The 13,400-nt window shown below is 43.5% G+C and overlaps 1 protein-coding gene across 1 annotated transcript in view; it reads right to left on the bottom strand.

The window, feature by feature from the left end:
- asic2 (acid-sensing (proton-gated) ion channel 2) overlaps positions 1–13,400 on the bottom strand; it is a 515,434-nt gene that overhangs the window by 94,367 nt on the left and 407,667 nt on the right. The window contains exon 4 of the mRNA XM_070864453.1: positions 3,971–4,098. Coding sequence (XP_070720554.1) covers positions 3,971–4,098 — 128 coding nt within the window. The remainder of the gene's footprint in view (positions 1–3,970; positions 4,099–13,400) is intronic.

Here is a 13,400-nt window from a genome sequence, read left to right on the forward strand (position 1 = left end):
TTTGGTCTCACCAATGGCCTGTACAGTTGTAGCAAGACTTCCCTACTTTTATACTCCATGCCCTTTGCAATAAAGGCCAACATTCTATTTGCCTCTCTAATTACTTGCTGTACCTGCATGCTTACTTTTTGTGCTTCATGTACGAGGACCCCCAGATCCCTCTGCACCACAGCATTCTGTCGTCTCTCCCCATTTAAATTATAATTTGCTTTTTTATTCTTCCTAACAAAGTGATGCCCTATCAATCTGTGGCACAGTCTTTTAGAGCTCCAACGTACTTTGCCACCCAAACAAAAACTACTGCAGCAGAAAAATAACAGGTTGTGTGGCTAAAATAACACAATCTACCTGGAATAGCAAAATCTGCACTGCTGTTAATTTCCCTCTGGCCATAAGTACAAAACAACAGAAGAGATTTTTCTGCTCCTGGCTTTTTATCAAAATCTGCTCCTGCTCATCTTCCAACATCAGCGTGAGTACGCAATTATTCTTCTATGTATTCCTGTACTCCCTGTATTTTTATGTTTATATGCATGCCTGTGAGTGGCACACTAATGCACACAATATATCTTAAGATACATATTCATTTGAATGGAAATGGGTTCCTTAATTATGTGTTTAGCTGACATTGAAAGGTATAATTTGTGGTGCAAACACTCAGTGCACTGAGACCAGATTAAATGACCTTTATTTTCGTTTTTAGTACATCTTTGTAAATGTTAATCTATTAATTTTTCAGCTTGAACACTTCATTTATTCATTAACCTTTGGAATCTCATCGGTCTGAATGTGTACATTTTTAAACTGCTCAATCAGTGGAAATATAAACAAGTACATTTCCAAATGAATATGTCTGTACTGCAGCATATTAAATATCTGTTCCCCAGTATAAATCCTGATCTAACTAGAGTCAGACTGGCCTTGCAGGAACCACCCTCCAGGATTTCCATTTTCATGGCACTAACCAGATAATTTTATTGAACAATATGCAAGGTTAGACCTATACCTGACTGATGAGCAAATGCTCCTGACTCTCATTTAGCCTTTTATTTTAGTTATTGTTTTAAGGAAAGAAAGAGTAGCACAAAAAACAGGTTGCTATCTGTAAACAATCGGAAAGAAAAATTTTTTGAACGTGCATTTATATATACCATTGAATGTAAGTGTCAGCCCAGATTCCTGGGGAGAGGTTTGAACCCATGACTCTTTGACTCAATGTGTGAGCACTGAGTCAAACTGACACTCAATACTGTGCAGATGAAGCTTTGGTTAAAAATTACATTCGGCAAGGAAGAGACATGACTTAAAAGGAGGGGTGGAAAAAAAGGGGGGTTACAGAATAAAGATTGAATAGTACTTTTACCATTCCTATAGCAGAAGCAATGTTTATTTTTTTTGTCAAAAATGTGAGGGCTTTCCCTTCCATACGGCTTCTATAAACTTTCACCTGATTGGGATACTGGTCCATGGGTATTCATGTCAGGCTATGAGCTCTTTCTGTGGATCGGTGGTATGTCTGTTGCCTTTCATTCAGACAAAACAAAGCCAGTTGATGGGGATAGTTAAAGTAGATCATAATTTCATAGAATCAGACAACACAGAAGGAGGCCATTCGGCCCATCATGTCAGTGCCAGTTCTCTGTAAGAGTTATCCAACGAGTCCCACCCCCTCCCTCTTACCCCATAGCCCTGCAAATTTTTCTTTTTCAAGTGCATATCCAATTCCCTTTTGAAAGTTACTATTGATTCTGCTTCCACTGCCCTATCAGGCAGTACATTTCAGATCATTACAACTCACTGTATAAAAATTTGTCTCCTCATCTCCACTCTTGTTCTTTTGTCAATTACATTAAATCTGTATCCTCTAGTTACCAACCCTCCTGCCAGTGGAAACCATTTCAACTTATTTACTCTATTAAAACCTTCATAGTTTTGAACTCCTCTACTAAATCTCCCTTTAACCTTCTCTGCTCGAGGAAGCCAGGAAGCAGATACTTCTGCAGTTAAGGCTTTGTGAACCAGAGCTCATGCGGCAAAACATCAAATAGTTTTCCACTTTCAAGCTTTTGAAGATATTTCACTTTCTTGTGCCTCAGTAATTTACAATATTTTTGGTACCTTACCTTGGATTTCGGATGATTTTCTGAAAATATATTGCTCAAAGACTGTACCCTATTTACAAGGATTTAACATGTAACTCTGTCACTTTAAATGCAAGGGATAATAGGTTGGGCTGAAAGCTGAAGCATATTTGCCTCCACATGTGTTTGGAGCCTTTCTGAGAATAATGTAATTTAGTGCTGACAGAGATTCCATACCTTTGGTAAGCTGCTAATAGGGTCTGTTTGCACTGGGAAATGGCAAGATAATAGACTTCCTGAGCTCTCCTTTGCCATAAAAGACTTTGCAGTTAATCTACAATTGCAGACAAATGGATTTATTATTTCAATAGTCAGGCAATTTTAATTAACAGTTCAATTATTATTCCATTACTTCAACAGATAGGCTCTTAATTGGGCTTTCTTTCTTTAGATGTGGTGATCTAGCTGTGGACTGAGATTTATAACTTCCATAAAACTTGTGTTTTGGTTGGCTGTCATCAATGTAGCAGACAATCTTGTTTGCAATTACATAAGCATATACTTAAAGGAGAACTGAAAACAGTGACACCAAATCAGCAAAAGCATTGGAGTGTTTCTAAAATTAGTGGCATTATCCAGACACAATGAAGAACAGTTTCCTGGTACAAACTGGTTGATTGCTGTTTTACACACACACATATATATATTATTTTCAAGGTCCTATGCATAAATAATGGCTATTCTGCTTGGTGTTCCCCTATCATATGCCTTGGAGTGCTAAAATACAGGTGTCATAAGAACATAAGAAATAGGAGCAGGAGTAGGCCATTCGGCCCCCTCAAGCCTGCTCCATCATTCAATAAGATCATAGCTGATCTTCTACCTCAACTCCACTTTCCTGCACTATCCCCATATCCCTTGCTTCCCTTAATATCCAAAAATCTATTGATCTCAGCCTTGAATATGCTCAACGACTGACCATCCACAGCCCTCTGGGGTAGAGAATTCCAAAGATTCACCACCCTCTGAGTGAAGAAATTTGTCCTCATCTCAGTTCTAAATGGCCGACCCCTTATTCTGAGACTGTGACCCCTGATTCTAGACTCCCCAGCCAGAGGAAACATCCTCTCTGCATTTACTCTGTCAAGCCCTGTAAGAATTTAGTATGTTTCAATGAGATCACCTATCATGCTTCTAAACTCTAGAGAATATAGGCCCAGTCCACTCAATCTCTCCTCAAAGAACAATCCTCCCATCACAGGAATCAGTCTGGTGAACATTTGTTGCACTCCCTCTATGGCAAGTATATCCTTCCTTAGGTAAGGAGACCAAAAACTGTACCCGATACTCCAGGTGTGGTCTCACCAGGTCTTGCCACTGACTCTTGTTGATAGGCTAATGGTCTCGGCTGTGTTGCTAAAGACACCAAGCAGTTGCCAAGTATTTCCACAGTGGAGAGGAACTAGACAGAGAGCAACCCTGGACCTGCCTCTAACCTTCCAGCAGTCAGCATCAGAGCAGCATTAGCAGAGGCTGAGGCACGTATCCTGCCCATCCTCTCAACTGCAGTATGGTGCGTTGCATGGGGACATCTAGAATAGTGGGATGATAGATAGATTTTTGAACGATAAGGGAGTCAAGGGTTATGGGGAGCGAGCGGGGAAGTGGAGTTGGGGCCAGGGTCAGATCAGCCATGATCTTATTGAATGGCGGAGCAGGCTCAAGAGGCTAAATGGCCTACTCTTGCTTCTATGTTCTTATGAAAATGGAGGGAAAACATTTAGAATTTTTGTAAAGAAGAGTTTTACGGATTTGAAGTGCTGCTGAGGATGAAACACTCTGAAGATTAAATGCCAGAGCTTAGCTGAATATCAGAGGAAGTGCAGTACCCGTTGCTCTTGAGTGGAAACAAACGTTTGGAAGCCTGGGGCAACCCCAAATCCCAGCTCGTGTACAAATGGTGGCTCAGACTGAGTGTGGAGCTGTACTCTTATCCCAGCTTCAAATGTAGTGTCTTCTGTAAGAGAGAGGAAACAATTGGAAACATTTAGCAACAGAGGAAACCTGATCAGAAACATGCCCTTACAGCAGACTCAGTGAATCATAGAACCATAGAAATTTACAGTACGGAAGGAGGCCATTTCGGCCCATCACGTCCGTGCTGGTCGACAAAGAGCGATCCAGTCTAATCCCACTTTCCAGCTCTTGGTCCGTAGCCTTGTAGGTTTACGGCACTTCAAGTGCACATCCAAGTACTTTTTAAATGTGGTGAGGATTACGACCTTGACCATCCTTTCAGGCAGTGAGTTCCGGACCCCCACCACCCTCTGGGTGAATTTTTCCCCTCTCACCTCTCCTCTAAACCTCCTACCAATTACTTTAAATCTATGCCCCCTGGTTATTGACCCCTCTGCTAAGGGAAATAGGTGCTTCCTATCCACTCTATCTAGGCCCCTCAATAAGATCTCCCCTCAGCCTCCTCTGTTCCAAGGAAAACAAACCCAGCCTATCCAATCTTTCCTCACAACTAAAATTCTCCAGTCCAGCCAACATCCTTGTAAATCTCCTCTGTACCCTCTCTAGTGCAATCACATTGTTCCTGTAATGTGGTGACCAGAACTGCACGCAGTACTCTAGCTATGGCCTAACTAGTGTTTTATACAGTTCAAGCATAACCTGTATTCTATGCGTCGGCTAATAAAGGCAACTATTCCTTATGCCTTCTTATCAGTTGCAATTTCTGCATAGATTTTTGTCCAGTAACTAATAGGGTGCAACTTATACATAAAAACGCTGCGGAACAAGAGCCCAATATTAACTAAAACATTGCTCGTCATACATCCCAAAACACACATGCACAAAATAAACATGTGCTGTAAATGGTGGTGGACAATTAAACAACTGATGGGAGGAGGAGGCTCCATGAACATTCTCCATCCTCAATGATGGCGGAGCCCAGCATCTGAGTGCAAATGACAAGGCTGAAACATTCACAACCGTCTTCAGCCAGACGTGCCGAGTGGATGATCCATCTCGGTCTCCTCCTGATGTCCCCACCATCGCAGAAGCTAGTCTTCAGCCAATTTGATTCACTCCACATGATATCAAGAAACGGCTGAACGCACTGGATACAGCAAAGGCTATGGGCCCCAACAACATCACAGCTGTAGTGCTGAAGACTTGTGCTCCAGAACTAGCCGCGCCTCCAGCCAAGCTGTTTCAGTACAGCTACAATACTGGCATCTAGCCGACAAAGTGGAAAGTTGCCCAGGTATGTCCTGTCCACAAAAAAAAAGGATCAGACAGTACTTACCCAACAGTAACCTACTCCCTGATGCTCAGCTTGGGTTCTACCCAGACCTCTCGGCTCCAGACTTCATTGCAGCCTTAGTCCAAACACGGACAAAAGAGCTGAATTCCAGAGGTGAGGTCAGAGTGACTGCCCTTGATATCAAAGCAACATTTGACCGAGTGTGGTGTGGGAGCGAAAGTTCGCATTACCCAAGTACCTCAAATATTCATTCTGGGACGTCTATGGAATTAGCACATGTTGTAAATTGTGTAAACAGAGCTAAAAGGAAGGACATCTTCACAGGAAAGCAAAGTAGTAGAACGTGCAAGAGTCATTCAGCCAGATCTGTAATGTGTCAGCTTGGTCAATTGTGTTTTGGGGATGGTAAGAGTTTATGACGGAAATTAGGTCACTTCTGGTCATGGCAATAATATAATTAGAAGAGTTAAAGTGCATGTTTGTTATTCAGTTGGCATTTGTATGTATCTTTGATGTACTATGATTTATTGGAAACATGCACGGAATGTAGTAATCAAAGGTGAAATTTGGTTTAAGAGATGTGAGTGATCCATTATTTAGCAGCTCATATTGGAATGGTGAAGTGTGATGTCTCACAGAGCTGTCATACTGGTTCTGTGAAGTATGAAGTTTCAGTAAAGTCCTGATGCTGCTTTACTACAACTGAGTGTGTGTAATCTGTCGTTCAAAGTAACAAGATGAAAAAGAACAACAAAGCAGTCCAACATGTGGTGTCAAGAAGCCCGAGTAAAACTGAAGTCAATGGGGATCAGGGCAAACTCTTCACTGGCTGGAGTCATACCTAGCACAAAGGAAGATGGTTGTAGTTGTTGGAGGCCAAACATCTCAGTCCCAGGACATCGCTGCAGGATTTTCTCCGGACAGTGTCCTAGGCCCAACCATCTTCAGCTGCTTCATCCATGACCTTCATAAGGTCAGAGATGGGGATGTTTGCTGATGATTGCACAGTGTTCAGTTCCATTCTCAATTCCTCAGATAATGAAGCAGTCCATGCCCGCATGCAGCAAGACCTGGACAACATCCATGCTTGGGTTGACAAGTGGCAAGTAACGTTTGCGCTACACAAATGCCAGGCAATGACTATCTCCAACAATAGAGAGCCTAACCACATCCTCTTGACATGCAATGGCATTACCATCATTGCATCCCCCACCATCAACATCATGGGGTCACCATTGACAGAAACTTAACTGGACCAGTCACATAAATACTGTGGCTACAAGATCAGGTCAGAGGCTGGGTATTCTGCAACGAATGACTCATTTCCTGATTCCCCAAAGCCTTTCCACCATCTACATGGCACAAGTCAGGAGTGTGATGGAATACTCTCCACTTGCCTGGATGAGTGCAGCTCCAACAACACTCAAGAAACTCGACACCATCCAGGACAAAGCAGCCCGCTTGATTGATACCCCATCTACCACCTTAAACATTCACTCCCTCCACCACCGGTGCACTGTGGCTGCAGTGTGCACCCTCTGCAAGATGCACTGCATCAACTAGCCAAGGCTTCTTTGACAACACTTCCAAAACGCGCAATCTCTATCATTTAAAAGGACAAGGGCAGCAGGTGCATGGGAGCACCATTACCTGCAAGTTCCCCTCCAAGACACACACCACCTTAACTTGGAAATATATTGCTGTTCCTTCATCATCGCTGTGTCAAAATTCTGGAACTCCCTCCCTAACAACACTGTGGGAGTACCTTCACCACACAGACTGCAGCGGTTCAAGAAGGCGGCTCACCACCATCTTCTCAAGGGCAATTGGAGATGGGCAATAAATGCTGGCCTTGCTTGCGACGCCCACATCAGTGAATGAATAAAAAAACACACTTCACACACACACAGACCATATAAACACACATCGCATACATGAACACACCACACACATAAGCATCACATACACACACACAGTGACTACACTTCAAAAGCACTTTATTGGCTATAAAGCGCTTGTGGATGTCCTGAGGTTGTGAAAGGCACTACATAAATGAAAATCTTTCTTTCTTTCTCATACACGCACCATATACACACACATACCTCATAGACAACGCCATATTCACACACACACCACATACACACACGCATCACATACACTACATACACACCTTATGCACACACATGCACCTCATACAGTCACATTACACACACGCACAACTCACATGCACCACATATCTGCACACATAAATGCCCATGTTTTTAATTTACAGAAAATATGTAAATTACATTTATTTTTTATGTCTTTTCTCCACCAGTTGTTGCTTTCATGCATCTTTAATCATAGTACATTTATTTGAATCTTTGATCACATTTCTTAGAAAAATTGTAAAATTCACAACACAATAATATATCACTGACAAATACACTTTTGCTCAGTGTCTTCTGCATTATAAAGACCTTTTCAGAAAAGCAGATTAGGGAGGTGCATTTCCTCAGGTTCGAACAGTAAACAGGAGACAGATAATGCTTATAACAATTACACTTAAGCTGACATTCTGAGAAAGCCTCTGAGTGATCGTAAATATTGTCAAGAACATCCATCGATTTGTGTCATATGCACTGAACAATGTAGCATGTTTAATGGCTCATTTATATTGTGAAAATACCTCAAGTAACACACTGCAATAACGCCTCTGGGTACCAGTATTATGGAAACTGCTCCATTCACAGTGCAGGGATGTAATGAATGCAATGACTCACAAGACTTGTTACTGTAAATTGCCTCAGGTGTAAACCTGATCCAACTTTATTCGCGCCCAAAGTAACCCGCGTGACATAGTACCTGCGCTTATATACCAGTGACCGCGCACGAGCGTGTACAGCCCAATGACCTCCAACAGTGGCGTCTCCTAGTGTCTGGTGACCCCAAGCATAAATACATAACATCCCCTTTCAAGATCTTAATATCAGTCTTTTTACAAATTAAGATGGTCTGGGACTTTCCGCTCACGAGTTGATCGTCTCAGTTCAACTTCAGTTCTGGGCGAGCGTTCTGAGTCAATAGTGACTGAAGGCTGAGTAACCGATCTGATGGGAGTGGTAATGACCACATCAAAGACTGGAGGTCCAGTTTCAATAATGACAGCAAAATCCTCTGATGAATGAACATTGGTTGGTTGGTCACTGACTGCATCTTCCTCAAGCGGTTCCAGTTCATCCGTGTGCCGCAATTTTATCTGATCAACATGTTTCCTGCATGTTTGCCCATTCCTGAGCACGACAATAAACACTCTGTTACCCTCCTTGGCTGTAACAGTACCGGCAATCCACTTTGGACCTTGACCATAGTTCAGTACATTAACCGGATCGGTGACAGAGATGTCATGTGACACAGCAGCACGATCATGATACCCTTGCTGACTTTGACATCTGTTTTCAACACGATCATTCAAATCGGGATGAACAAAACAGAGAGCTTGGTCTTGAGACTTCTCTTCATCAATAGTTCAGCAGGGGAGACCCCAGTAAGTATTTGAGGTCTGGTCCTGTAACTGAGCAGTATACAGGACAAATGAGTCTGCAGTGAACCTGTTTCATACTCTGCTTGATCGTTTGAACAGCACGCTCTGCTTGACCATTAGAAGCAGGTTTGAATGGGGCTGACCTCACCTGTTTAATACCATTGAGTTTCATGAACTCTTGAATCTCCAGACTTGTGAAGCAATATCCGTCATCGCTCACAACAATGTCAGGCAAACCATGAGTAGCAAATATGACACAAAGGCTCTCAATAGTAGCTGTAGACGTACTGAATGATATAATAATACACTCTATCCACTTTGAATATGCATCCATCACAACAAAAAACATCTTTCCCAGGAAAGGGCCCGCAAAATCGATGTGGATCCTCGACCATGGTTTAGATGGCCACAACCAAAGATTCAGCGGAGATTCCGCTGGTACTTTACTTAGCTGCATGCAAGTATCGCACTGATGCACGTATGATTCCAGATCAGAGTCAATTCCAGGCCACCATACATGAGTCCTAGCAATGGCTTTCATCATGACAATACCAGGATGAGTACTGTGTAGTTCACGTACAAATGTATCTCTACCTTTCTTCGGCATGACAACACGATTGCCCCACAGTAAACAATCTGACTGAATGGACAGGTCATCTTTGCAACGGTTGTAAGGTTTAGTCTCATCACACATTTCCATAGGTATTGCAGACCAATCACCACTGAGGACACAACGTTTCACAACCGATAAAATAAGGTCATGGCTGGTCCAGATCCTAACTTGTTGAGCAGTGACAGGATTTCCTTCACTTTCAAAAGCATCCATTACTAACAGTAGATCTGCAGGTTGAGGTGTGGGCAACGGCAGATGACTCAGTGCAGCGGCACAATTCTCAGTGCCAGGTCTATGACGAATAATATAATCATAGGCAGACAATGTCAATGCCCACTTCTGGATACGGGACGATGCATTGGTATTAATCCCATTGTTTTCCGAAAACAATGAAATGAGTGGCTTGTGATCCGTTTTGAGTTCAAAACGAAGACCAAACAGATACTGTTGCATCTTTTTGACCCCATACACACAGGCCAAAGCTTCTTTTTCTACCATGCTGAAAGCTCTTTCCGCCTTTGACAAACTTCTCGAAGCATACGCAACAGGTTGTAGCTTACCCGACTCATTTGCTTGTTGGAGTACACAGCCAATCCCATATGATGAAGCATCACAGGCCAATACAAGACACTTACATGGATCATAATGAACAAGCAACTTGTTTGAACAGAGCACATTCTTAGCTTTCTAGCAGGCTTTATCTTGAGACATACCCCAGACCCATTTGTTGCCTTTTCTGAGTAGCACGTGCAGTGGCTCTAACAAAGTGCTCAATCTGGGTAAGAAATTAAGAAAGTAGTTGAGTAGCCCAAGGAATGAACACAGCTCCATCACATTCTGAGGCCTGGGTGCATTTTTGATGGCCTTGGTTTTCAAATCAGTAGGCCTGATGCCATCAGCAGCAATCTTCCTCCCAAGGAATTCAACTTCAGGTGCCATGAAGACACACTTCGAACGTTTCAGCCTGAGTCCCACTTTGTTCAGATGATGTAGGACTTCTTCAAGATTGTTCAGATGTTCAGTAGTGTTGCGACCTGTGACTAGAATGTCATCTTGAAACACGACAGTTCTAGGAACGGACTTCAGTAGACTCTCCATATTCCTCTGAAATATGGCTGCAGCCGAACGAATTCCAAAAGGACACCTGTTATAGACAAACTGTCCTTTATGGGCGTTGATGCAGGTGAGTTTCTTCGAAGTGTCGACAAGCTCCTGTGTTATATAGGCTGATGTCAGATTCAGTTTAGTGAACGACTTTCCACAAGCTAGCATGGCGAACAGGTCATCAGCCTTCGGTAACGGGTACTGATCCTGTTTCAAAAATCAGTTAATCGTAATCTTGTAGTCTCCCCAAATCCTGACAGTACCATCACTCTTCAACACAGGAACAATAGGACTGGCCCACTCATTAAACTCGACCGATGATATATGACCTCTTCACGTTGGAGTCTGTCAAGCTCAATTTCAACCTTTTCCCTCGTCATTTAGGGAACAAACCGAGCATTATGATAGACAGGCCTTGCATCTGAATCCAGGTGAATCTGCACCTTGGCTCAGTAAAATTACCACTGCCCAGTTCAAACAAAGAAGGAAACTTCTTCAACACTTGAGCACATGAAGTGTCATCCACCGATGACAACGCTTTGAGATCATTCCAATTCCACTTGATTTTCTTGAGCCAATTCCTGCCGAACAGCGTTGGACCATTACCTGGGACGATCCATAATGGTAGATCATGAACCACACCATCATATGACACCTTGACGACTGCACTGCCAATCACCGGTATGAGTTCCTTAGTGTAAGTACGCAACTTGGCATTGACTGGACTCAGCTTATGTTTCAAGCTTCAGCGTCCCACAGCTTGTCGAATGTCCTTTGGCTCATTATCGACTGACTCGCACCCGTGTCCAGCTCCATTGATACAGGCACGCCATTCCGCTTCACATTAACGATTATCAGCTGGCTCTTTCCCAAGAACGAATACAGACCATACACTTCCTCCTCGGGTGGTGTATCCAGGCCAGCATTGGACTGGTCATCATCAGCAATGTGATGAGCGGCAGCACGCTTGCTCAGTTCTGGGCACATTCTCTGAAGATGCCCCACTTTCAAACAGCCATTACAGGAGTACTGTTTAAATCAACACTGATGAGGCTGATGATTGCTCCCACAACGCCAACAGGGTGAAATCGGATTCGTACCGGTTGGCGGACTTTGAGCAGTTACAGGTTTCACATAAGCAGTCGAGTAGGCCCTGCCTTAAGCTGCCAGACGATGACACAATCTTGTTTACAGTACTTGCCGTGGAGCTCCAACTCTTTGATGATATCTGCCTCAAATTATCATCAGTCGCCATGCATGCCTGGGCAGTCGCGATGGCCTTGCTCAAATCCAGCTTCTCTTTGGCCAATAACTTCCGAAGAATCACATCATGGTTGATGCCTATCACGAAGAAATCTCACAGTATGTCCTCCAACACGTTCCCAAACTTACACGGCTTAGCAAGACGACGCAGGTCAGTGACGAATCCCGATACATCCTGGCCCTCAGCACGAACATGCGTGTAGAAGCGATAGTGTGAGATGATGATCCCCTTTTTTGGCTTAAGATGGTCACGCAACAAAGCACACAAATCCCCATATTCTTTGTCGTTGGACGTCAAGGCGAGAGAAGAATTTTCATGAGGCCATAAATTTTTGGACCACAAATGGTGAGGAAAACTGCCAAACTGTGTCAGCATCTCCCTCCATTTTGTTGGCCACAAAATACTGATCCAGGCAGTCGATAAAATCCGCCCAATCCTCACACTCCGCGAATCTCTCCAGAATTCCAATAGTGCCCATTGTACATGCGAAGGTTCTAAAGTTACTTCGTTGCCAAATGTAATGAATGCAATAACTCACAAGACTTGTTACTGTAAACTGCCTCAAGTGTAAACCTGATCCAACTTTATTCGCGCCCAAAGTAACCCGCGTGACATGGTACCCGCGCTTATATCCAGTGACCGCGCATGCGTGCGTACAGCCCAATGACCTCCGACAGTGGCGCTCCCTGGTGTCCGGTGACCCCAAGCATAAATACATAACAAGGGAGGACTGCACAACAGCCAGAACAACAGAAAATTAAGTGGACACAAGACAAAGATTTTAAGTTGTGAATCACAACATTTCTTTCGAGGCTCTGTACACTCTACACCGACCTGGCAAGGCTCACATAAATAGGTGAGCAAAAAACAGATTCATTAGCCCATTCTGAGCTGCACAGCCTGCTGTTAATCAGGAAAAAATAATTGTCTCTACTTCTGACTGCAATGTGTATATTTTCACTGAAGGTGGCTCTGTCTCTCAGGGCACCCCCAAGAAACACCTCTTTCTATGGGTCTCAAATCTTGCGAAGGCATCAGCAAGGCAAGGGGGAGGTGGGACCAGTACAAACCGGACAGTCTGCACCTGGGCAGGACCGGAACCAATGTCCGAGGGGGGTGTTTGCTAGTGCTGTTGGGGAGGATTTAAACTAATATGGCAGGGGAATGGGTACCAATGCAGGGAGACAGAGGGAAACAAAAAGGAGGCAAAAGGAAAAGACAGAAAGGAGATGAGGAGAAGTGGAGGGCAGAGAAACCCAAGGCAAAGAACAAAAAGAGCCATTGTACAGCAAAATTCTAAAAGGACAAAGGGTGTTAAAAAAACAAGCCTGAAGGCTTTGTGTGTTAATGCAAGGAGTATCCGCAATAAGGTGGATGAATTAACTGTGCAAATAGATGTTAACAAATATGATGTGATTGGGATTACGGAGACGTGGCTCCAGGATGATCAGGGCTGGGAACTCAACATCCAGGGGTATTCAACATTCAGGAAAGATAGAATAAAAGGAAAAGGAGGTGGGGTAGCATTGCTGGTTAAGGAGGAA

This window comes from Pristiophorus japonicus, chromosome 21 (assembly GCF_044704955.1).
Source record: "Pristiophorus japonicus isolate sPriJap1 chromosome 21, sPriJap1.hap1, whole genome shotgun sequence".
Classification (NCBI taxonomy): domain Eukaryota; kingdom Metazoa; phylum Chordata; class Chondrichthyes; family Pristiophoridae; genus Pristiophorus; species Pristiophorus japonicus.